Source organism: Melopsittacus undulatus, chromosome 2 (assembly GCF_012275295.1).
Source record: "Melopsittacus undulatus isolate bMelUnd1 chromosome 2, bMelUnd1.mat.Z, whole genome shotgun sequence".
NCBI classification, from domain to species: Eukaryota; Metazoa; Chordata; class Aves; order Psittaciformes; family Psittaculidae; genus Melopsittacus; species Melopsittacus undulatus.
Window position 1 is genome coordinate 94623134 of NC_047528.1, and position 27254 is coordinate 94650387.

Consider the following 27254-nt stretch of genomic DNA (forward strand, 5'->3'; position numbering starts at 1 on the left):
ATGGAGAGATTAGGTGTAAAGGGTATGTGCTTCCTCAGTTGCTTGTTTTCCTCTTTGAAGGCAAATTTGGGGTGGACATGTTTGCAAAAGAACTGGTATTCTTGTCTTGAGGCAGGTAAGCATCCTGATAGCTTAATATATGGATGATACGCAGAATGAGGGGACTTCTAAAGTCTAGTCAGGTGTAAGTGGAGTTTTCCTTTTGTTTCTTCTTACCTGACACCAAAGCCATTGTATCTGGTATGCCCACCATGTAAGCATGTATTTAATTGTTTCTTTAAGAGCTGCCTACTGTTCAGAGTGATTTTGAAGTAACTCAGTCAACTAAGCACTTCTTTCTGAGAGGCGAGGTGAGCCTTAAAATGGAGGTACAGTTGTCCAAGGTCGACAAGGATGTAAGAGCTTCCTGCAAGCTGATTCACACACAGGACTTTTCTGCAAAAGATAATTATTCCAGAAATTAGCAAAGCCGGGGACTCATTGGCATTTAAGAGGCTGATGAGATTTTCCAGTCTTCATGAGTTTCCAAGGCATTGGTAGGGTTTCTTGTCTTTTTTAATAAACCTATCTTATGTAACTCATTTTCATTTCTGAAATTTATGTTTAGGTTTCAAATCTGCCATTTGCTGGTTTTCTTTTCCTGCTTCCTTCTCCCCAGGCTTTAATAACAAAAACATCCTGCCACTGGACCATACATGCTGCAGTATATCCTGGGTGTTCTTCTCTTAGGCCTACACATACACTGGATGTCACTCACCATAGGCACTACTTCTGATTAAAGATCAAAAAATCACTCATGCATTTAGCACTGTCTGGAAATATTATTACACAATCAGCATATGATACATTTTAATAGTATTTTTGTGAGCTGTTTATCTTCTATAAAAACTATGCCCTGACTGTCACAAAGTGTAATTTTATGCATGACTTCAATGGCTGAACCTCCCAGAGTCATGTAAGAAAAAATTACTTCAGAGCAATCCTACTAGATAAGGTAGTCAGATAAATAGATTCCAGGCATTAGGCATGATCTGTTCTCCAGCTGTGTGTACCTTCAAGAGCTGGCTGCCTTAAAATGTTGCACAGATTTCTTCTGTTGAAAAAACAACATTCAAATGCTAGTTTAGAGAGGACTTTTCCATAATAAGTTGATTTATTTTTTTTTCAAGTTAAAATAACAAATCAAAAAACAGTTTAGAGAATTCAGAGGTAAAAATGCCCTATAGGATGAATGGAGACCATGCTCAGGTTGAATAGCACAGGTCTTGTATGCAGTTATGTTATAAAGGAGCAGTCTCCTGCCAGAGAAGTTTTCTTTCAGACAGGTAACCATCTGTGAGTTCTAATTCCATCTCTACCACCTCCTTCTTCATGGTATCAAGTAATGTGCCTCCACTTTTCTGCATCATGGGATTTTTTTTTATGTCTGCAGAAGAGTGATGCAATATTCATCTCCCTATAAGTTCAAATCTGATAATGTATTTAGTTTCTAAAGGTTACATTTTACATCTTAGCTGAAGACAGTTTTATTCTCCAGATTCCTGCTAGAAGACTTGAAGGCAAAAATGACTTGCCCAGGTGCCTTGGGAGTATTTTCCACATGGGCATTTAACATTATACCATATAACTTGCACTATCTGGCGTGCCTTCTTTAGAGAAAGGAAGGAGGAGATTTTGTGGACTGTGAGTGGTTTAGTTGGTCAATTCATTTTTCATGGGCTTTAGCTTTTGCATAAAATATATTTTATAGTCACCTAAGGCTGTAACTAAATTAATACCATCAAAGGCAATGTCTGATATTTCCAGACACACAAAGCCCACAACACTACAACCCACAAGCAATTGAAGAATATGTCTTTCTTCAACAGCACTTCTACAGGTCTTTGTAAAAAAAGCTTTTTTTTTTTCACTAAGCCGCATTGGTTCAAAGAGCTGGAGTAACCAGAAACACATCCATTTCCACAACACCCAGGAGCTGTCATCATACAGTAATGTCTCAAAGCAGGGAGAAGGAAGTACAAAAGCCATAATGCAGCAGTTATTCCTAACTTGCTCAAGGCAAATCAGTCTTTTGCATGTATTCTTGTCCAGGCTTGTAGCGATCTGTGCAGTCTGAGAGACATGTCTGTGGGAGGGATCTCTGACTTCTTTCAAGCTGCATTGTACACTGAAAGAAAAGCTCATCCTTTTCATATTAGACAATTGCCCCCCAACCCATTCTAATGTTACCTGGAGAAGAGTATAAGTACGGAACATAATGAGAACACTATCCTTCTAATAGGGAGAGCCTCATAGAGGATTGTTTCCTAACAGCGACCTTGTGGATTCAAAAGCAGAAGCTGTGAAACTCTGCCAGCCATTTTCTTGGTCATCCTTGTGAATTATGCAGCTGGTAAAGCTTTGATGTTGATTGGAATACTTGGCTTTCCTGTACCTGTCTAATATCAAGATTATACTTTTATATTTCATCAAAATGAGTAATCTACACTAAAGAGCTACACCAACTACCTCCTAGCTTGATTTAAAAAAAGAAACCAACAGATGTTTCTGCAGGGCTTTAGCACTTAGAAAATAAGTCCCACTCCACATGCAAGTTTACCTTTTGTCATAAGAACAACTGTAATGGCCCATTTTACATAATATTGTAACAGATGGAAGTTCACTCTTTCATTCTAAATTTCAACATAGCTGCAAACTTGCAGTTAAGAAATTATTGTCGCTACAATTAGCTACCTTTAGTTGAATCTCTGACACTTACTTAATTATAGCAGCACTACAGACACACTATGAGAAGCAGTAAAATCAACTATGACACACCCCTCCTAGTTTCCCATTGGATGGAAACTTGCTAGGCTTGATGGGTAGGTGTTGTATTCAGAGGGGATTTAAAAGCAAATGAATATCAGGTCCTCCTAGGCAGTCAGAAATGGATTTCTACATGTTTGAATCTCAGGCTGGAGCAAGCTGCTTTTAAAGCACTCTAAGGACCTGCCTTATGAGGAAACAACTGGAGCTTTCATACTTCATATTTCTTCTATGAAAAAGTGATTTTGGAAGCCCTCCTAGGCCACCTTGCTTGAGGTGTCTTTTTCTGAAGAAGCATGGCTTACTTTGTGTTACAAATCGTTGGTCTAATATTTGGAGGTATCGGCATGGTTGGGACTTTGGCAGCCACATTTATGCCACAGTGGAGAGTTTCTGCCCACATTGATGGAAATATTGTGGTGTTTGAGACCATCTGGGAAGGACTGTGGATGGCCTGCGCCAGTCAGCTGGGCATCAGGCTGCAGTGCAAATTTTATGACTCTATCCTGTCTCTTTCCCCACCCTTGGAGGCATTCAGAGCCCTCATGTGCACTGCAGTGGTTCTGTCAATTATTTCCTTTTTGTTGGCCATTGTTGGTGTGAAGTACACTCGCAGGAACAAGGTCATCAGTATCTTCATACTGGCAGCTGGACTTTCCTTCCTACTGACAGGTATCCTTGTTCTGATCCCTGTGTCCTGGAGTGCAGGTAGCATCATTCGCGACTTCTATGATCCAAAAGTCCCTACACCACTGAAACGAGAGCTAGGAGCTGCTCTTTATGTGGGATGGGTGAGCAGCGCACTTCTCATCATTGCGGGAGCAATGTACTCTATCTTCTGGTGCTGGGCTGATGCATCCTTAAAATCCAAGTATCCATTGCTTTCCTGTCACAGTTTGCGCAAACCTAATGTTTCAGGAGGGCCATCTGCAAGTGTGCATGCCTATGTGTAGTTGCTACATGTGATCTTTCTGCTTAGTATGCCAATATGTACTGGTTGACTTCGGTGTCTAATTAAACTGTGAATCTGTAATGGAGAGGCAATTTAGTTCATTTGCTGTTTACTATTGCCATACACATCTGCTCTCTGCCATGAATACAGGGCATGTTATTACATGGGCATTATGTTTGAGCACAGTCAAAAGAAAAATCTAACCATTTTATGGGAATGAAGAACAGCATGGGAACAGCAGCAGCCAGAAGTCTCTCAGAGAAGGCAAACAACATATGGTTGGACTGGAAGGCAGGCAGCTGCTGTGCAGTAGCACCATTGCCCTCTCCTAAACCCATGATGTGTAAAGAGAGCAGTGCATTTTACTCTAAGGTAAAGTCTTCGGAAAGACTGCTTTAGGACAGTAGTGAGCAGAATGGAGTTGGCAGCATGGCTGAAGCAGCTGTCGAATGAATGGAGAAGCTGCCAGGAAGCTAACTTCCAATATCGGCACACAAATGATCATGCTTTCCCATGAGAAGCCTCTGTGATTGACTATGGATTTCATTGATGCTTTTGGAGTTGATGTATCCTTGTTATTTCTTCTGCAGGGCACAGAATCTAGCTCATAATAAATAATAAAATAATAAAATGTTTAATCTCTTCACCAGATTTTGCCACGAATGTGTTATCTTCCCGTTACTTGCGCTTTCTCATTTTTTATGGCTTCTCCTGTTCTATAGGTAGCATCTACTCTTCTATAAAATTCAGAATAGACCATCTGTCTTTATGTACTTTAAAGCACTGTGCTAATGTAAAGTATAATTAAACAAGCCAGGCAATGTGATTGTGCAATTCCCACTTGCTCATTGGAGGATCAAGTGTTCCTGCTTATATCTTCCATCACTCCCACAAAAGCCAAGCCCTGATATTGTTCTGGCTGCTTCATGTTTGCAAGACTTATTTGAACATGTAGACTGAGCAACCTGATGCCTGTCTATTCACTGTGCAGAATTCAATAGTGTTTGCAGCCATGCATTTACTTTTCATAGCTGAAGACTTGGAACCTGCTTTTAACAGTGTGCATGTCACAACACTGATAAGTGACCAAAGAAGAGCTAATTCAGAACAGGTCCCTTTTCTGGTTCTTTACACAGTAGTAATGGATAGTATTATTTCACTGATAATTTCATGACATAGATATTCAGTTTGATCCTTTTTTGTGTGTCTGTGACTGGTATCTATAGAAAAAAGGGGTGTAATGACTTGTTGAGCAGAACATCTATTTGTTCATTTGACTGTTCAATTGGAAGCAGAACATGGAAAGATGCATTTAGTTAAATAAACCTTTTATTAACTTGGCTTCAGATGAACTTAAATGAAACAGTGCTGTTGAACACAGATATTCATTACATATATTAACTAATGTGCATTTCCATCTAAGACAACTAGCTTAGATCTTTTAATGGGAATTTTCTAGTCACCATAAAACAGGTTTAATGTATTCCGCTCATCACTTGAGCAGTCAAATCAGCACTTACTAATTCCAGGTAAGCCTTTAAGGGAACATTTTAAAGTAGGATTGCTAGTACTAAAACATGTATTTTTGAAGTCTGTCACAGCAGCTGTCCCCTGGTCAGACAGCTCATTTCAGTGGAGTCATTCTGTTAACTTTGGCAATAATTTATACTTCTCTGAGGACCTCCTCCTACTATTTTGTCTTATAATATATATTTTATTTAATAAGGAACTATTTGGTAAGTAAGTCAGAATTGCACTTTTTGGATTCATTTAGCTATGACATTTGTGATTAACAAAACAGATGATGAAGACATTTGCAATGCAAATTTGATACATATTTATATGTAGGTAATGGATTTAAATGTTGACATATTCAATGTAATGAAACTTCATGCAGATTTAAGTGCTTAAGAAGTAATTAAGTACAGTTTTCTATAAAAATAATTAAAGGATCAGGAATGCCTTCACTATCAATGGGTTCATCTAGGAATCAAATTTGAACTGGGTGTGCCCTTTACACTAGTAACTTTATTTTCAAAGAGATGGAAGATAAAGGTGCTTTATTTAAACATTTAACATGAATTTCAAAGAAAGCCTAAGCTTCTTACATCTAACATGAACACCTGATGGCTGTGTATTGTTCCATTTCTCTCTTTAGCAGTTGATTAAAAGATGAGTTCAAACAAAATCTCTAAGCCCAGTCAACTTCGTGCTTGCACATGGGTTTGGAGTCTGTCCATGGTTCCAAGTGTAAAGAATCATAGAATCATGGAATGGTTTGGGTTGGAAGAGACCTTCAAATGTTTAGTCTAACCCCCCTGCAATGAGCAGGGACATCATCTAGACTAGGGTGCTCAGAACAACACCCAGCCTGGCCTTGACTGTCTCTAGGGATGGCACATCCATCACCTCTCTGGGCAACTTGTTCCAATGTTTTACCATGTTTATTGTAAAAGATTTCTTCCTCATGTCCAGCCTGAATCTCTGCTCTTTTAGATTAAAACCATCACCGCTCATTGTATTGTGACATGCGCTGGTGAAAAGTCTTTCCCCATCTTTCTGATATGCCTCTTTTCAGTACTGAAATGCCTTAATAAGGTCTCCCTGAATTCTTATCCAGGCTGAACAATCCCAGTTCTCTCAGCCTTTTCTCATAGGAGAGGTATAGCTAGGCTGAGCTGCTCCTGGGATGTCTGGGATTTTATTGGCACAAACATCAATTTCTGGTGATGTGATTTAGGACTTCACACTCACCCAAATATGTTTGACTCTGTGACACTAAAATTTGTGAATTAGATGCAGGAACAAATTTCTCATAAGAAGATAATCTGCAAGACTATGGTTAACCTTCTCCCTTTAAACAAAACAAAGCAGTTTTTCCTTTGTTGTGGACTCTGTTGGAGAAAACCCCCTGCAGATGACTGCTAGATATTTTAGCTGTGTATGTGAGGAATGCATTTGGCTAAGTAAACTGTATGGGTGCATTTGTGTTTGCTAAGGGAGACAGTTTTTTCTGCTTTTTTCCCCTATTCAAAACCTGTGATGCTCAGAACTGACTAGTTGGAAGCTGCAGTTAGGAGGTGTAAGTAAAAAAATGAAGTTTTAAGGGCTTTAATGAAAAACTGCAGTTGAACTTTGAAAATAAACTGTTCATGAGTTTTCTGTGGGTAACAGGAAGAACTCATCTTGAGGGGAGTGATGGATGAGCTTACACAGATCTCTACTGCCCAAGGCTGCACCTTCTATCCCCAGTATGCTGCTGCAGGAGAGTCCCTGTCTGATTTGGATTATATGCACATAGACCTGTCTCAGGTTACCCCAACTGTCTAAGGTGACTCTTGGAATTTATTTAGATGGTTTGACATGACCTTCCTGAGTGAGACAGGTGAGGAGAGGATGCTAAGAAACATGTAATGCAGCAAAGACACTTGAGGAAAGGAAACCTGTACACGCACTGTGTGATGGATGACCAAGGGGAAGCAGGGTGTACATAATTGCTACTGACTGTGCTTTTCTCTCAGAAGAAAAGGCCTGATGTGGGTGTCATCTGATGTGGGTGGGCCAGGGATTACCAAAACATTGTATCGGGTCTTTGTGTGCTGAAGCTCTGTTTTTATTGAGGAATGGAGGCTGTAAACTTGCTTTAGTGATGCTATGTTCACATTCCTTGAGGTACAACTGCCAGGAAATTCAGTCACACAGTGTTTGTTAACAACAACTGATTAAATATTGTGGTTAAATATCTAGTTTAATATCCTGATGCTATCATATACTTTAATATTTTGTGCTTGCAGGACAAAATTACTTTGGAAATAAATGTGAATAGCCGACAATTTGCTATGGATGTGAAATAAATGTTCAAACCCTTCAGTTTGTTTTGTTTTGTTTTTTTTTTAATGATTGTATCACTGTTTCTTTTTCATATTAAAGTGAATGAATGCATTTCCCTATTGCCTGGGAAAAAACAGCTTCAGTATTTTTATAATGTTCTTTTCTGATTCAGTCTTTGTTTTTTTACATTATGCTTTGGGCTTTGCTAGATAATAACAAAGTAGGTCTGATTCCTTGGGAAATAAAATACACAAAACTGACTCAGTGCTGACTTCCAAGATTTGTGTATAAGAAGTTTCCTGAAGCAAATCAATATTTCAAAAGCTGGTCCCAAAATGTATATTCATCTCTGAGATGAAACAGAAAGATCCCATAGCAAATGATCCACCACTAAGATGCAGCCAAGGGAATATATTTATGGCAAAAATTATAGCTTAGCAAAACATTTAATTATAACAGAAAGAGGAATCAGACAGATTTTGAGACAAAAAATGCATTCAGTCATCAATCTTGATATGCAGAAAAAAAGGTCTATGTAAGGGACATTAAGACTAAATGAATTTATGGTAAAAACATTACAGGTTTTCTTCAAATCAGTGTGAGGACTCATAAAGTCAGAAATGGGAGCTTGATTATGTCCTTCTGACTGTAACCATCCTTTTGAAAAAAGCACAAGAGGTCTTTTCAGGGGTGTTCAACATTATCTTTGAAAACTGGGGCAGAGCTGACCCACCAAATAAACTGTTCCTTTCCTTTGTGTGTGGTATGGAAATGCTCTCTGACTTATACAATTTGCTTTCCCAGTTGAGTCTCAGAGTCTGAGACTAACTTGACATTTTTTGACTACTTTAGAAAACAAAGAGCAAAAGAAAACAAGAAATGCCCCGATAAGGGTAGGACATTTTCAGCTGAAAAGGTCTGTGTCAGTGTTTCTTGTGTTCAGTTGCCACTCATAGAAAATGTTGCAGCTGTCAGTGAGGACAAGCAAAAAGTATTCAAAAGCACAAGAATTTCGGTTTTAGCAACAAGGAACAGAACTGGCTAGGGAAAGGGTGTGAGGGCAGTATTAACAAACCGTGTACACCCACAGAGTCTGCATCAGAGTTTGTTCAATTCCTGAGATCAGAATGGACTGAAACCATTGTGTCCTCAGTGACAATATAGCCAACTTCATTATTTTTAAAACAGTTAAAGGAAAAAGAGGAAACACTACATGGAACTCAGCTGTCTGTTCCAGAAGAAAAGCAGAAAACAAAAGGTTACTTGAGATTCTCATCCCTGCACTTCCAGACCTTTAAAATGAGTCAGTTAATTTTACTATTAAGCTTTTAATTCTTTTATCTAGTCATTTGCTTGTGGCTCCAAAAAGGCTTTTCATTTTAATGTGTCATCACCTCAGTAGTGTGAAATTCTGAGGCATTATAGAGCTTTACCATGCTTTTACTTTCTGTTACCAGCCAGTTCAAGTAGTGAGCCCAGCAGTGTGTGTGTGCTGCTGCAGAGACTCTATATCAAAGCAATGATGCTCTTCAAAGCACGTCCTTCATGTGAGCCCTGCATAGCAGGACAAATCTTGCTGGTAAGATGAATTTTAAGAAGAAGTGTAATTTTAATCAAGGATTCTGTATCTGTGTGTTATCTAAGAACTCTCTCTGCTTGAGTTTTAGTGATTGCTGCAGTGACAAAAGGAGCAAAGCTAGAGAATCTGGATGCAGCTCTCTGCTCTGAAGAGGGAAGTGGCAGAATTACCCCAAGATGTTTGAACTAGTTATTGTTCATCCTAACGCATGTACATTTCCCTTGCCCCAGTAATTTCCAGGCAAACACTACCTGTGTATCAATCACTAGAGATTCAGCATTCCTTTTTTTTTAACACCTCTTCATTTAAACAACACCAGAAAGAGCTCAAAGCAGTGTAACTGACAAACCCGACACCTTTGTGTATAAAAGCACTGCAAAAATAGAAACCACAAACCCATCAAGTTCTGTTCAATGCACCAGCATCAGTCAAACTGAATAGTACATAAGGCTTGCTAAGTCTCTGCTGCCCACTTCTGCTATGGACCTTAATCTGCGGTCTTTGTCTCAGTTACCGAGAAGTAGTCCCTGATTGCCAAATAACAAAGATGATGAGTACATTAGTGTTTCAGCTTCTTTATGATGGATGGGTAACTGACAGAGTGATAAGCAATGTCTATTCATTCAGAGTTTCCACTGTAATGCCAGATGGTGCTGGGAGATAGAAAATAATCTCTAGACCCCAACAAACATTGCCTTGCATACAGTCACATTCATTCTGAATTCAGCAAAAAATTGGCAACATAATCTCCACATATTGAGTAAAAGTGTATTGTTAACCAAGTACTTTTGGCGAGGCTGAGTTTCAAGGGTTAGCCTGAGACCTTGTCTCTGACTGGCACGTCAAGGACACCAGGTACAAGCTCTTCTTACATCAAGCTGCTGGCTTCTGCAGCCACGCAAGGGGAAATGTGGGGAACACCAATGCTGGTGCTAGTGCTCCTGCCCTGCAGCCTCAGAACTGAGGATACAAGATTGAAGGCTGCCTTTGCCAGGTTCTGAAGGAAGAGCATGCTCCTTCCCTCATCCGAATCTGTCCTCGAGGCCTTGATTGATCTTGATTGGCTGCCAGATGGTTACCCCTCCTCATACTCTCCCTCCTCACACTCTTCCCACACTCCAGCATGATCTCTCCAAAGGCTGCAAGGGATCCGTGCTGGGATGCCTAGAGCACCTTCTCTCCGTCTCCTCTTCCCTTGCTGCTCCTAGGGCTCTTTTTCACACATTTCCCCTCATCTCTAACTGTCAGGCAGAATTTTGCCCTCTCTTACAATGACTTTCTCCAGGTGCCGCAATTGTGTCTGTGAGGCTCAGCCATGTCCTGCAGTAGATCTGCTGGGGACAAAGCTGCAGCTGGGTTATGTGGCAGCACCAGGTCAGAGTACTAGCAGCCAGACCCTATGGGGAGTGGAAGAGATTGCAGAGCCTCTTAGTGCACTGCCCTGACATTTCCTGTCCATAACAGTCTAACCCAGGTGCCTTGTGTTTGGGCCTGAAGATCTCTTGGTGTCCTCCTGCCCTCTGGCTCAGCCACAGCCAGCCACAATGGGACCATTGAGGGGTGTTGCACCTGGTGGAAAGCTCTGATGAGATGACCAGCTTACACCGTGGATGCACACATCCACTTTTCACACTCTGTCCCCTCTGCCTGCAGCAGAGAGACTGCGGGTTTCCAGACATCTGTGTTGCTGCGTTGGGACATGCCTCCTCTCCACAGAGTTTGCCCCCACTTTCCAAGTCTGCTTTTGTACAAGCCTCTTCAAGCAAGAAAATGCAGTGGTTGTCAACGGAATTATCAAGAAATGGAGTTTGCGAAGTAAGCAGCTGTTTGTCAAGGGATGTATACCAGGCAATGAAGGTGAACACAGGCAACAAAAAAGCACCGACCGGTCTTGGAGCAGAGCAGCAGTGACTTCCTCTCCCTGGGCTCACCTCACCCATTACCTGGTTTGTGTGCAACCCAAAGAGCTCTTTGACACCCTGCAGTTTGGGAGCAGCCCCCTGCCAAGAGCTAATTATATGCTAATCTTTCTTTGAGTGGTACCTGTCACGAATTATCTTTCAAGAGAGACTGAGCATTCCCATGTAATGCACTGTTTGTAAACCCATGGTTCACCAGGCCTTATGGTGCCAACACATCATTTCATACCAAAACCATTTTACATGGAGAGCCAAAACATTCTTAAAACCTTTCAGAGTGAAGTAAATATATACGGATGTGAGACTTCAGACATAAATGTTCAAACTGTTTTAGTAGACTCATTAGTTAGGAGTAATGAGGGCAGCATTCAAAGTTTATTGAAACCAATGGAAAGCTTCCTGTTATGACCAGTAAATCCTTTAACCATCAGACATGTCAGCATCAGTTATTCAGGATGAGACAAGTGTCAGCTGCCAGTGGTCCTGGAGGTGCTTGTTCAGTTGCTCAGAGTTTCAAATAGGGATGGGTAACACCCTGAAACTGCCTGCTGAAATTCAGTGTGGGGTGTTCTTTCTCCTTTGGCATTTCTGGAACAACCCTCCCAACTCCTCATGCATGCACATGTGCTTGCGTAGAGTAGTAGAGCAGTGATGGTCATGTACACTGAAACTATTTCCCATTATTTAAAAAATGTTTCCAGGTTACACAATCTGTTGTATCATTGGCAGACTGAACGTTGTTAAACATGGAGATTTTCTGAAGATTAGATGGACATAATCAAGCACAGTTTACTTCACTCTGTATTTACTTCCCTAATTAGCAGCTGAAAATCCACCCTCCCTTTAAGATACATTTGGGGATTTTTTTTAACTAAGTTGTTCTATCAGCAGGGGAGTTAATAAATCCAAGGTTCATCCAGGTTGGCTTACTGTTCCCCTTCTGGCATCTTGCAGTGCAGGGCAGCTGGACATAGGCAGTTCAAGCTGTCAGACATCCTCTCCAGTGAGTAGGAGATATGGATGCAGGGCTGGGAAGAGCCATCCACCAGCAGAGATCTGCTGTACCTGCCTCTTCCTCCATAGCAAATTTTTGTTTGTTTTTGACTGTTTTTAAACATTTCCTCTGAAATCTGCACTAACTCATTTATCTTTAGGGCTTTGACCCTGTGTCAAATAGGGTTGAAATTGGCTGACAGGTACTGCAGTTACTGCGGGAGCTGGACAGACAAACAGAATAACTGCAGAAGATTAATTTTCATGAGAAGGAGAACTGAAAGTTTTTTCTAAATGAGTTTTGACACTACCATATTTTCCTGTGTTATATTTATGTGCGGTTCCTTGCACTTCTATGAAAATAGTCTTAGTCAGTTAATTTAAACCTCGAAACCAGAAGAAAACAAAAAAAAAATGTTTTTCACAGGATCTAGATTAGTAATGGCTGTTGATGTGTTTTTTTTTTCCTTTTCTAAATGATTTAACAAGAATAGAATCTTTTTTAATGCCAGAGTATTGTAGAAATCTTCCCCACAGCATGAGGTAAAACTCTCACATATAGAGTGAGATTTATCTTCCCATCACATTTTAAATAATGTCAGTTTATTTATTATTAAACTTTCATTTTACATTGTATGTCTGTGGGTGTATGCAGTGGTTTACATAAAAAACCATCAGTTGGCATCAGCAGAACAAAATAGTGGTATCCACATGTTGGAATAATGTCATGGTTTTGATTATGCAGCTTGCTTTACTAGCAGAGCATTGCCAGGAAATCAGTAATAACACTTTAAAGTGTGATTACTAATATTCTATATGAAGAGAAGTATACACAGAAATAGAAAAGGGCAGGCTTTGGTTTTATTTGGCATGATCTCTTCAGTAAAAGAAAGAATAAAAAATCATGCCTTAATGAAAGCCATAAGGCAGCTGATTTACATTCGACTTGATGACCTAACAGTACCATCAAAGAAGAAAGAAAATAGAAAGATCAAATTATTAGCTGTGTTAATAATTAAAAATTCAGCTGGGCTAAAGACTTTAATAAAGTGATTCTACAAGAGCTGAAATACGGGGTTTATGCTGCTCTAGAATATTTACTTTTTTCCTCAATTCTGTACAAGATTATTAATAGACCTTTAATTAAAGAAAGTTAGCTGACCTTGGGGAAGGGCAGAAAAGCCAATCTCTTTTAAATGTTCATAACATTCTACATAATAGTTTACCTATGAAAAGCTCTTACCCTTTATAATGGATAAATATTAAATTTTACTATGACATAATAGTTTTATTTTCTGGCTAATTACAAGAATCTGTGTGTAGTTGTATGTATTCAAATTGCTTTTTATTTTCCCAGAAGCCTGCTTAGCATTAGCAATAATGCAATAATGCAATTTCTAGCCACTAGAAGTTTATTGAGGTCTAAATCAATCAATCAATCTTAACAATGACTGAAAACAAACTTCCAACTTTCAGCATTTGACTTGAGTTCTTGTTGAGAAATTATTAGTTTCCTGATACTTTTCTAGCTAAGAGCCCACACCATTTTTATTTAAACATTTAAATGTTATTTTTTTATATTTACTATTTGCATTAAGGTTTAATACATCTTGTCTCCATGTTGTCAAATCATAAATCTTAGTCTGGCAAATTCCCAGAGCAACTATTTATTTAGGAAAATCAAGTATTCTTAGATTACTCTGCATTTTTATTTGTGACAGTCTGAGTAATCAGATTAGTTGCACAGAGCAATTTATTTCTGTACAACATCTTCTAACAGAATATTGGAGGATGCTTTAGACTTTACTGAAATCTGTACATAAAAATAACAGCAGAGTTTGAAGGCTGGATATGTGATGTATAGAAGCAATCATTATGAGTGGGTAAGGACAGAGAAAGGCAAAAACCTATTCTGAAAGGATCAGTGGGAAGCTGGAAGGTTTTGAGAGCACAGAAAAATGATACTGGTAGCATTTGGAATACTGTAATAAGAATTACTGTACTTGCACTTGAAATGTCAACACATACACATTGTTTTCTAGCAAATAGCAGCCAGGTTCAGAAACACAGCAAGAACCTCAATGGGAAGAGTCCTTGTTTGGAAACATGACCATCCAGGTCACACCAGAAAAAAGACTACTAGAAATTAGTGCTTAGTCATTGACTTGTGTCTTTCAGCCACGCTCAGTGTATTACATAATTTCTGTGAGACAAAGAAGATACACGATTCCAGTTTTGTAGATGGAGGAATTTTAAGGCCCTGGTTACACAACACACACAAGCACATGCTTGTTTTTGCTAACTTCTTGCACGCCTGACCAAACTGACGCCCTGGTGATTGCTTAGGTTTCAGCAGCTAGGAAGCATAACAATGTTAGCACTTCCAGGGCCAGATTCCTCACATGCACCCTGTCAGCTCCATCAGTCCAGTGAAACCTGAACATTGTGTACCATGCAAAGAATGAAGCTAAGAAATACCTAATTCTCAGCTAGAATATCAAACCACTTGGCTATGATCATAGCAGGTAACTAGGAAGAATAAACAGTGTGAAAAGCAAAGGTGTGAGAACTGTTTCCAACAATGAGATAAGCTAGTAGGATCTAAGAAAAGTTTTCTTGGTGGCTGGGAAGCTCTTAGGCAAAAGGAAATTGAGCGGCAGCAAAGTGGCTTACAAAAGTAGGAATGATTTAAAATATGCAAGTGTGCTGGGGATTTAAATACATATAGATAATCAATGATGGTTGTAAGACTTTGTTCAAACCCAGTGAAGCAAATACACTCCAATAATATATGTGGGTGCTGCACAGAGCTTTTATGTTTCTCAAAGGACTGTCAGTGTGGAAATGTCTTCATCAACATTTTGTTATTTCACATCTTGACCAGCTGCCAGTTCCTGATGGAGCTACATGTGGGTACATGTGAGGGAACAGCATAACTGCCTAAGTCAGTAGCTTCCTGTCTGTGATTTTGAAAGGCAGAAATAAATCATAAATGATCGCCTTTCTTGTACTTCTGTATTAGCTCAAAGAATGACAATAAACTGGGAAGGGCGGGCATACTTTCACAGTCACATTGGTTTGTCTCCAGCAGAGGATATTCTAGTTAAATAATAAAGTGATAAATCAACACTTTAAGAATATAGATGGAGAGATAAACAGACCTTTCAGGACTCTCACCTTAATTACCTAGTCATTAAGTATAACTGATCATACAGATATGCCAGCTTGCTTGCAATATTCTGGATGAAGGAGCACAACTAATCTCCAGTGTTTGGGACTAGTAGCTCCTTTTAGTAACACATTAAGTATTTTTGTTAATATTCCTGCTCCTTCCTTCTTGCCACAGAGCACTTAGCTGAAATCTCTGCTCCTGATGACTTGTTGTAATGTAAATGATCACTTCTGCTTCATGTGTTTCCCTAAAGCTCCCTGGCTCTGGCAGAGTCTTAGTCATACTGCCAACCAACAGTAGCTCTGAAGCAGGTATCTCCCCTATTTGTCCTTCAGTAAATAATTTACCTTTTGGAAGGCTTTGGTTCTCCTTGAATCAGGATATTTATTTGCCAGAACTGAGATCTTTTACACGTTTTCAACTTCTGAGGTGAATAAAGAACTCAACATGGTAGGCTTAGTGGCCTTCTGTGTATCCATTTTGTCTTTTATATCTGCTCTGGCAGCGTCTCAAATGGGCAGCATGTACTAAATGCCTACCAAGTTTCTCTTTCCATAAAACGCTGTAACAGACACAAAACAATTCACTCTTCCTGTACTATTATGCTATACACTGAAACTTGACTGACAATAATATTCTTTCAGAATATTCAGAGCTTGCTTTGTATATTTCCTAGGATCCTTTTTCTTGCTGTAATTAATTCTCTGCATCTGGCCAAAGATTGTATTTGTTATCTTCCTGAGCATAAAAGGTCTATTAATATGTAAATTAGCAAGTTTTAGCTTTCTTGGAGCAGAGGAACTTTTTAACATTTTAATAGTAAGTTCACAATAATAGTCCTTTCTATTCTTCAAAAGTATAAATTTTGCTTATACTTCACTACAGAATGACAAAGTAAAAATCTGATTTGGGGAAATTAACATTGGACAGCCTAGTTCTCTGACAGTGGCTGTGAACAGTTAGCAACAGAAGCAGGCATAAATGTATTGTTAATGAATGAATTTAGGGTGTTAAATCCTGACCTCTATAAAAAAACAGCAATTTGTGTTGTAGAAGTCAGAATGATATAAGAAGACAGAGTCACTGCCTTGGTTATATAAGGTACAGAAATTGGCTTTACATATTTGTTCTTATTGGTTGTGGGAATCTTGTACACACCACCCCCTGCCCCAAATTACTGACAGTAGGTGTACGATCCACAGACTGAAACAGAAAAACACAGGCTTCATCCACACCAGGTGCTTAGGAGGTGTCTACTGTTAGCAGGGACATAAGTCAACGTAGCTTTATGAAAGTTAGTGGAGTTTAGCATATACCAGCAAAATGTCTGGCTTTTGGGGGAAATTCTTTCATGAGCTGTGAAAGGATACTTTATGGATAAAAGGAAGTCCTCTGACTGCTCTCAATATAATGGAAATTTTCAGGCTTATTATATAAGAAAAAAATTTGGAAATTCAAACAGACAGCAGTGCTCACCCCGGAGTACTCTTTCCTGGGAATCTCTATGATTTCTAAAAGCATGTGTTTCACTCTACTGCATGGACATCCAAATATGTGTGTGGCTATGGGACACTGTCTTCTTTACTAGCACATGATGCATTAGGAAGTTAGGTTTCTACCTGAGTACACTTTGTGAGGTTTCTTCTCTGATAACATTTCTATAACCATGTAAATCCCACACTAATGGCATATGGTTTTCCCTAATACCACCTGTTTTAGTTATGAACTGGCAACATGCATGGAATCACTGGCCTGCTAGCAAAAAAATTAAACTGGTACACGGATGCACATGAAACACAATCCTTAACTCAGCAAAGGACCAAGAGCAAGGGCAAGAGCTGAAACGATGCTCCCATTACCAGTGGCAATTAGAGAGGCTGTCAGACAACTTGCTAGCTAGCTCTGTTGCCACCTGTCTGGTGAGGGATGAACAAAGACTGAGAGAAATTTCTGTAAAGGCAAAGTAAGCCAATGTGATTATAATTGCAGAAGATGCATTTTTAAACTTAAATTTAATACATAGGTAACCGTGCTACTTACATTCTAGGAAAATCAAAGGGTAGATGTTTTTGTGTGTAAAGCAGTTCTCAGAATCATTTTCTCATGTTTTAAAATTTAGACAAACTTGTTCTTATGACTTCAGGATCTTGTGAAGACAGAATAATTTGGCCCACCAGGAAAGTTATAATTTAGCAAGTTTAATCTAGGCCACAGACATATCCAGCTTTGTTCAGTCTTCATCATTTACCTTGGAAGATGACTGGTGTAGACTAACATAAATACTGCAGTTATTACAAACACTGTCAAGCAAAGGCACAGATTCCAGTCATGGATTAATTCACGTTTTTTTCTGAGTATTGTAGTATGATTAGATACCCTTCTGTTGGTTTTGTATATTGCACAAAGACCTGTTCAGGACAATCTTTTCCTTAGGTTACTTTCTTCCTCAAAATACATATTTCTAATCTTTAACAAATATTTTGTTCCCCCTGCACTTGAAGCGCCACTGACAACATTGATAATTAACTATTTCTCTGAGTTTTCTGTGTCCCTGCATCTTGAAGAATCCATGGTGGCAACACTATTCGGAAAAATAAAATTGAACACCATAATTCACAATTCTCCTGCATGTGGAACAGAAGTCTCTAGAAGAAGTATATTGTCAACGAACAAGGCTTGTGCTCAACAGGTCCTGTTATTCATTTTCTTTAACTTGAGATCCATGACTAACAGCAAATGTCATGACCCCAGGCAGCCGCACTAAACCAAATACTGAATAACCTTAGTAGTAGGAATGCATCCTACTATGCTGAAGGAATTTTTAGGGTAAAGTTTGTGCCCTATGGCTCTACACTAAATAGCTCTAGAAAGCAAAAGCACAAGGCTTGTGCTAGATGTCTCCCATCCAAAGATTCAGAAAACCTGTTGTATTCTGTAGCCTTTGATGACTGGAGTCTTGTTACTAGGATTTTCCCTAGACATCTGTCTCTTTATTTCCCTCTTGAAATCTGATTTTCTCTCCAGAATATCTCTGCCTTTCAGCCCTTCCTCAAATTTTGTTTTCCCATGATCAGGGGTGGTGTGTCCCCCTACAGCTCCCCAGAGAACACTTGCTTTCTGTCTATTGTCACATAGTCTCTGAAGCCCCAGCACTTCAGCTGCTCCTTTATGTCTTTGTTGCATGCCTGGCAGTTACCACTGGCTACTGAAAGATGATTCTGATTTTCCTGGACACTGTGATACTAGCTTGCCATTTGGCCTCTGCAGCTCTAATAGGATGCACTCTGCTACACTTTGCGTGCTCTGTAGTCTACAGTGAGAAGCTATAGAAATTGACAAAGTGTCCTTTTGCCCTGTTTCCTGGGATGAAAACATCTGCGTTTTTTACTCAGTTGCCTTTTAAAGAATCATAAGTCAAGTAGGGTAGAAGAAATGTAAACAAATGCATTTATGTATGACATACAGCAGACAACAGTTGCAAGTACTTGTAAAGACCAACAAAAGAAAATACATGGTGTGTTGTGCGAACAGAAATAAATCAGTCATATGGCAAGGTACTGTCAAAAGCTCTTGTGTGACCCCTGGTGATCCAGCTCAGGAAGGTGACTGAGCTGAAAGCTAATGCTGAAGTTAATCCAGAAAAAAACCCCAGAAGAGTCAGTTCAGCCAGATCAGCTGTTTGAAGTGACTCACCCTATGGTTAAATTTAGTGAATACTAGCACAAGAGAAGGGTGGAGGGTTGGGAGAGACTGAACAGCCCAGATTTCAACATCTGAAGCCACTGAGAACTGCACCTGCATGTGTCCATGTCACTGTGAAATACCTCTGTCACACAAGTTTGTACAGGTAATGTAGGTAAATAAACATCAACATGGAGTAAAAATATGTAGTTCATCACTAAATATTTCACTAGGAGAAGACACAGAAGTCATCTACTCTGGGATGACTACAGGTTTCTGGTGACTGAACCTCAAATTCTTTCTTTTGGGTTTTCATTCTTAGGGAGGTGTAGAGCACTATGTCAAGTAAGCGCCCCATTATGAAAGTTCTGACGTTAAATTGATTTAAAGAAACACGAATTCTGGTACCATTAAATATGGAAGTTTATGAAGTCTGTCAATCAAAGCATGGGACCTGATACAAACTTGGCAACACCAGAATGGATAGAATTATTTACCACTGCCATGAAATTGTTGAAATTGCCTTAAAATTATATTTAAAACCAAAATGTCTGACTTAGGTTTTTCTGTATGTCTTCTGGATCTCAAAACTCTTAGGTTCTTCTGCATGAGTTCTGCATTGAAATCACCAAAGGTGGAATTGTGTTTTAAGTTATGAAGAACTTCAAAAGTTGGGACTCTCCATAACCCATTAGCTCAAGGGATTTTAAGAACATCAGACAAAGCTAGACTTTCAACTAAATCCTAATAGTTGGCATAGTAAATTCGTATATATATATGCATATGCATTTTCCCCATAAGCACATAGGTATAATAAAACAACTTCTTCCTTTCCTTACAGGAATTTACAGTTCTTATGAGTTTTTCTCCCTGTAGGCCATGTACATAATCTCCAGCATAAACAGTCCATGAACATTCAAAAAAAGGTCCTCTGATTATTTCTTGAAATTTTTGCTTATTTTCCATTTGATTTAGTTGTTGTTTTTTTTTTGTCTGACATTACGCCTGTCTAACCAAGAAAACAGGAGCTTTAATATTAGTTAATTCTGAAGTGGCTCTGGAGCTGAACAAGACTTAATGGAAGAGAAGATCCACAGTTTCTGTGGCGTCTGAAGAGAAATAAAATAGGAAAAGTTATTTCCCTTGTGGTTGCTTCATGGACCTGCTTAGGCCTGTCAGGAAAATTTTTCTTCATTGTTAATTCAGATGAAATGCCATATCATTAGGCTTAAGCCACCTCAGGAAAGCAGGAAAGAAACAGCTTTGTGCTGCCTGTCTAACGTGCAGCCACCTCTGTGCTTGCTGAGTTTTGGGAACAGAAATTCTTAATGAAAGACTTATTTTACAGTTATTTCTACTGGAACCTACAATTTTCAAGTTCTGACATCAAAATGTGAAATATTTAGAAAGCATTCTGAAGGTAGAAAGGCGGGTACTAAACCTCAGGAGAAATGATAGCTGCACTTGATGTTTTTTCATGTGACAGTGCTTGTTGATAACTATTTTTACAGCTGAGGGGACAACCCCATTGTAAAGTTCTCACATTTCCTCAGATTGCAAATATCTTCCTGTATTCTGCACGTGTATGGCAGAGTAGTCAGTTACTAGTTTCTAGCAGAGCTTAATTCTCCGTGAAAGTGTTGGCTGAAACCTGTGGCTAGGGACATGTTAACAGCACCATGAAGATAAAAAACAGTTTTGCCTTCCTTAGTGACCTCCATAAACGAGTTGCTTTCTGCAAAATAGAAGGCTCTCTTTTCTCTGTGAGCTCTTTCATATGCACAAAGAATGTGAATGGTGGTATGAAATAAATACATCTTCAATCAATTCAGATTACTTGTGCTTAGTTGGAAAGCAGAATGTCACCTATGGGTTGACACTAAGCTTGCTTTATTAAAAAATGCTTTTCCTTTTCAGTGTGCTGACATAAAAATGCATCGTATTTGTTATGAAATAGTAATTTGTCACTGTAAGGTCTTGAGTGAAGCCTTCAGTCATAGCAAAGTGACATGGGGACCTCATCTCATTAAAGAAAATTATTTAGGAAAGATTTTCAAAGGTACAAATGACACGTGGGACCTAGGTCTGAGACAGATAAGACCTAGGACTGCCCAGGTTCTCTGCCCCTTTGGAGCCAAGTCTGCAGATATGAATGTGCATGCCTCTCTGGGCTGCTTGAACTAATTTGGCACTTTTGCTGAAAACAGCAGAACTGGAGTGAGTGGGGCACTGAGGATCTCTTGTGCTATGGAGCGGTAATTTGCTTGAGAAAAGCAGCAGCAGCCATGTGGCAGGAGATAACATTTGCAGTCTGCTATGAAGCCTGCTGAGGCAGTAATGAAGATCAGAGCCAGCCTCTCCCTCTATGTCAATGGAAGGGAATTTTTCTTCTAAAAGAGAATCTAAGAGTTTGAACCATCTCTGATCCCTGGCTTGTTGCTCCTAGGGCAGTGGTGATGTCAGACTGAACTAAACATCTGGCAAAGAAGCATGGCTTGTAGTAGAGATGTTAAACCACAGCTAAGACTGATTTCTAGACCCACATTGAGGCACTGTGGGACTCAACATGCATTTGCTCCAGGAAAGATGAGCTGATGTGTTGCTTTGGTGCATCTGCTTGGATGAGTTCAGCTACCACCTTGCCCTGACACCTAAACATTTCAGTTTTGATATGATTAAATAGAAACATGATACCACCAAATGAATAATTGCTTCCCATTGTCTTCAGTCATTTCTGCAGGTAAATATAAAGGCTGAATTTAGCTAGACTGACAAAGCCATAAAGAAGAAAATAAAGAAAAATCCTTATTCTAATTGACAGTTCTGCAACCAAATACAGCTTCTGGGAATGAATAGAGAAAAAGACTGCTTAGCTAGACTCTCATTTTGAGGCTGGGTGTCAAGAGAGGGTAACTTGGTACATTCTGCCAACCTGACAGTAATTTGTCAGACATGTTCCAGACCTGTACTACTGTCTTTGTTTAAGATGAGATGTCCTACTTTCCTGATTAAAATGAGCTCCTGGTTTGCAATGCTGAACTGAGATAATTGTTTCAGCAGCATTCCAAACTGGGCTACAGTTATGGAGTAGGCATGCATTAACAGTGGTAATTTAATTTGTGTGTCCATTTGTTAAACAACTAGAGCCTTTCAGGCATTACTGTTAGTGATATTTTTGCCTCTAATACATATTGAAGGCCACATTCACAAGACACACGTTCATGAATAAAACATGAGACAACCAATTCCTCTGTCTACTGAAACAAACAAAACAAACATTGCCTTTGGGACACTGTAAGCAAACAGAGATGCATTCAGGCTTGCACAGAGCTGGCTTACCTAAGAAAGGGAGCAGAGCTGCCAGAGACAAGTATTTCATTTTGCTAGAACTGACAGAATTCTGACGGGAAGTGGTCTTGAACATCAGCTAATCAAAATAAGTGCTAACCAGCTTAGAATAGGAGTATATAATTAACATCATAATGAAACTTGCACTCTATCCTTCTACTTCCTCTCCTTCTGCTTCTTGTGCTCAAAGGAAAAAAAGCCTCCAGTGGTCAAGGACATCTATTTTTTTTTTTAACAGAGATTTTCAAAGGTGCTCAATGGGATTTCTTCTTCACTTCCACAGAGAATTGCAGTGACGGATGGGCATCAGTCTCCCAGAAACAAATGTAATGCCTGTTCCCCACAGACCAAAACTCTTGTTCAATTTCTTCTGAGTACTGTGGTTTAAGTTGACTGGGAGTTTTATGGTTTCTGAGTTATACAGGGGTTTTCACTTCAAAATGTATTCTGACATAGCTTTATGTGAAGTGTTCCACAAAGATTTTATAATTGCTTGTTTCAGTGGTCTCATTTCCTGCTCTTCAGCCAGCAGATGCCATCCCAAACAGGCTGTGAACTTGTCCCTCTGACACATTGTTATTAATCTGATATAATTCCCTTTACTCTCTGCTATCTAGTTTGCTAAGCACCTAATTCAGTAGCTTCTGAATTAAGTGGCATTCTGCATAAGATCTATGACTAGATTTTCTACCTTCACTTGATTCTGACGAAGGTAACCCCTTTGGAGTCTATGTTTTGGATGCAAACTTCAACTTTAAGGCAATAAAATAGCCAATGCGTTAATGACTGGCTAAGTTCCCCACTCAAGTGCCTGAAGCAATGAGTCATTAACCCAACCATGTAATTAACTTGGACAAGGGACACATTGCATTTAAACTGATTATGGAAAAAAAACCCCAACCAACATATGCCAAGTAATAAAAAACTTTCAAGGATCTAGGCAAGGACACAATATGAAATAAAGCAGAATATAGTACATTTTACCCTGAAGGATACCTAAGTGCTTTACAAGTGATATACAGGCAGTACTGATTAAATAAATCCACCTTGAGGTGAGATGTGATATTCACCTATTGAAGATCACATGCTCCACAATATAAGGAAAAGAGAGAAATCATTATTTTAACTGTAGAATGCATGGAAAAATCTGCATTCTAAAAAGGACTCTTGGATCTTCAGAGTAGATGAGGTCTCTGTTTTTTATGTATATTTCAGAACATCGCAACTAAAGTATACAATACCTCATATTAAGGTATAGGAGTAGCATTATTACACACAGTATAGTCAGTGAAATTGGCCATGCAGCAACATCAAATTAGAAATTAGTTGCTGGTGGTAGGACCAACACCAGCTGGCTGTGCTGCTTCTTGTCTTTGTGTCTAGCTCCACAGCTAGAATTAAGGAGATTTATAACAGTGAAGTATTTCCTCTAGTAGAATACATTTACCTTTGTCAAATTCATTCTATTTCCACAGAAAGTATAGAAGGATGTCTCCCCTCAGATGGGAAGCTTAGTTATGCATTTGTGGTGAGCCTCAGTCCCTCATTCCCTGTCTGTCATAGAGAAACTGCCTTTCTTATTCTAATTGGCCTTTGTGGATATGTGGATGGACCTGAATTAATCATTTCCTACTTTTCTGTCATTTCTTATTGGAAGTCTCACATTGAAGAATAGCATGAACTTCAGAGGAGCATGCTGCCAGGAAGATTCTTTATTCCTCCTTGTTGGAGTTGTCTGTGATGAGAGCCAGCTCAGACTCAGTCTTAGTCTGCTCTTTGAAACAGCAGGGTAGTTTAACTAAGCCGGGCACATGTCACCCACAAAGCACAAAAATGCCTTTCGTCATGCCAGATGAGCCCATTGGCTGAGCATATGGGCACCTATGGTAGCTCCTGGAGCTCCATGGCCCATTGTGCTGCTACATGCCTGTGTCTGATGGCAGCTCACCCTCTCCTGGTGCTCAGTCAACTACCAGAGACCAGTCCTTTCCCTGTTTCCTCTGAGCACCCAGGAAAGGGATGTTCTTTCCTACCTGTGCATTATACAAGTCTTTGAGTGAGCTGTGGAAAAGACAATGAATTCTGATGTCACTGTGCAGAACATCTCTTCCTAGGCTGGGGAGTGTGAACAAATTTGTCACTGTCCCACAACGCTAAGCTTTCAGAAAAGTCAGGAATGCCACCACAATCTAATTTCTCAGAGCTGTGACTATAATACCAGGAAATTAAAATATTCCAATGAAGTGCAAATTCTCTATTCCTGTTTCTAAAACTCCCTGCATTACAACTTTTCCCAGTGGTAGGATAACTGGCTCAATTTCCCTTGTTGGGATATGCTATAAGCCTTCTGCTTCGTATTTTTGCCACTCTGAAACTAAATTACTGTCTCATTAAAGTGTAAGTATTAGTACTTAAGAGACATACCAAAAACCAAAAGTGACCTTTATAAAAATAGTCCCATTGATAAGCTGAAATGTTCTTTCTAGTCCTTTCAAAATTAACCAAACTAAAAAGAAGTTTAGTGGGGTCCTGTGTCTTCTACAAGAGCAGAATCACTGTTACCTGAAAGAGTACAAAAATGAATTTTGGACAACTTGGCTGAAGGAAATTTTTGTTATCTAAGAAAACATGAATCAGGGTAAGAGTGGGGTGTGTGGGTGTCATGGTTTAAGCCCAGTCATCAACTAAGCCATGCAGCCCACTCTCTCACTCCCCCCCTCCCCTCCCCCTCCCAGAGGAATGGGGAGGAGAATCGAAAGAATGTAACTCCCATGGGTTGAGATAAGAACAGTCTAATAACTAAGTTATAACACAAACCACTGCTGCTACCACCAACCATAATCATCATCAATCATGGCTTGACTTTGCGAACAAGGATTTGGGAAGGGCCTTACCCATGCTTACTACAAGCACGCTGATGACTAAAAAGGCCAATGTGGGATAGGTAAATCCGATTGCAAAAAGCACAGCGAAAGGTGTCCTTAGGTGGTATAAGCAGGACGCAATTCTTTCTGTGCTGTCTTTTCTCCTCGAGACTAATTCTGCATGTGTTCTCAAAGGAGATGACAGCGTTATGTACTGTGTGTCTCCAAGTCTCCCGATTGGAGGCCAAGGTGGACCACTGGTGGTAGTCAATATGGCCAAGGCTGAGGTATTGTTTCAGATAATCCTTATATCTCTTCTCTGTGGCACTTCTTTTGTGGCAACCGGTGGCAAGTTCACCATAAAACACAATCTTAGGGAGGTGGTGATCCTTTATCCTAGAGACATGCCCTGTGCAGAGCAGCTGCGATTTCAGCAATATGGCCTCAATACTAGTGACCCCTACCTGTTCAAGGACAGCAACATTTGACACATAGTCAATCTGATGATGTTTAGAATTTTAAGGAGGCAGTGCTGATGAAGGTGTTCGAGGAGTCACAGGTGATGGCGGTAGATAACCCATGATTCAGACCCATATAAAAGAGTAGACAGTACAATGGCTCTATAGACACTAATCTTTGTACTTTTCTTCAGGTGTTTATTGCACCAGACTCTTTTATGAAGTTTTCCGAAGGCTCTATAGGCCTTTGCTATTCTGTTGTCTATCTCTTTTTTAGTCATGGCATCTGAGGAGATAATGCTTCCCAGATAGCTGAACTGCTGAACTGACTTAAGCTCTGACTTGCTGATGGTAATGTGAGGATGATGCTATTCTTCCTGTGGTGCAGGTTGGTACAGAACTACTGTCTTCTTCAAGTTGACTTCCAGCCTCAAAACCTCACCTGCCTCTGCAAAACAAGATGTTAAGCGCTGCAGAGCTGCTTCTCTGTGGGCAACAAGGGCAGCAGCATCAGCAAAACGCTGTTCACGAACAAGATGATTTAGGGTCTTAGTGTGGGCCTTCAATCGCCTTAGATTGAATAGGCACCCATTGGTACAATATCGAATATAAATGCCATTTTGTTCATCAAGGTCTACTGTAGCCGTTTGAAGCATCATGCTGAAGAAGATTGTGAATAAAGTTCGTGCAAGAACACAACCTTGTTTCGCACCATTGGTTATTGGGAAGGGCTCAGAGAGTGCATCGCCATATCTGACTTGGCCTTGCTGATCCTCATGTAACAGAATAATAATTTTGAGGAACTTGAGGGGGGAAACTAATAGTTCCAAGATCATAGAATCATAGAATAGTTAGGGTTGGAAAGGACCTTAAGATCATCTAGTTCCAACCTCCATGCCATGGGCAGGGACACCTCACACTAAACCACATCACCCATGGCTTCATCCAACCTGGCCTTGAACGCTGCCAGGGACAGAGCATTCACAACCTCCCTGGGCAACCCATTCCAGTGCCTCACTAAACTATCAGTAAAGAATTTCTTCCTTATATCCAGTCTAAACCTCCTCTGTTTAAGTTTTAACCCATTACCCCTTGTCCTGTCACTACAGTCCCTAATGAAGAGTCCCTCACCAGCCTCTTCTGCTCACAGTGTCAAAAGCTTTGGTGAGGTCAATGAAAGTTACATAGAGCTCCTTATTCTGTTCTCTACACCAACAATAATAATGATAAGAAAAATAACAAGGGGGAAAGAATACAACTGCTCACCACCCGCTGACTGATACCCAGCCCATCCAAGCAGTGATCTAACCCTTTTCGGGTAACTGCCCCCAGTTTATATAGTGGGCATGATGTGATGTGTTATGGAATACTTCTTTGGTTAGTCTGGGTCAGGTGTCCTGTCTCGGCTTCCTCCTGGCTTCCCCTCCTCCCTGGCAGAGTATGAGACTCAGAAAGTCCTTGGTCGGAGTAAACATGACTGAGCAGTAACTAAAAACATTGGTGTTATCAGCACTGTTCCCAGGCTGAAAGTCAAAAACACAGCGCTGTACCAGCTACTAAGAAGGAGAAAAATAACTGCCACTGCTGAAATCAGGACAGTGAGAAAGGCTACTTACAGGCACATGAAAGTGTCCACCTATATACATATATGT

At 39.8% G+C, this 27254-nt stretch overlaps 1 protein-coding gene across 1 annotated transcript; it reads left to right on the top strand.

Annotated features, from left to right (window-relative positions):
- Positions 1 to 2929: 2929 nt before the first annotated feature.
- On the top strand, positions 2930 to 7627 carry LOC101879833 (claudin-8-like). The gene has a single exon (XM_031051473.2). The coding sequence runs from the start codon at positions 3102 to 3104 to the stop codon at positions 3756 to 3758; it is 657 nt and encodes a 218-aa protein (XP_030907333.1). The 5' UTR covers positions 2930 to 3101; the 3' UTR covers positions 3759 to 7627.
- Positions 7628 to 27254: the final 19627 nt, after the last annotated feature.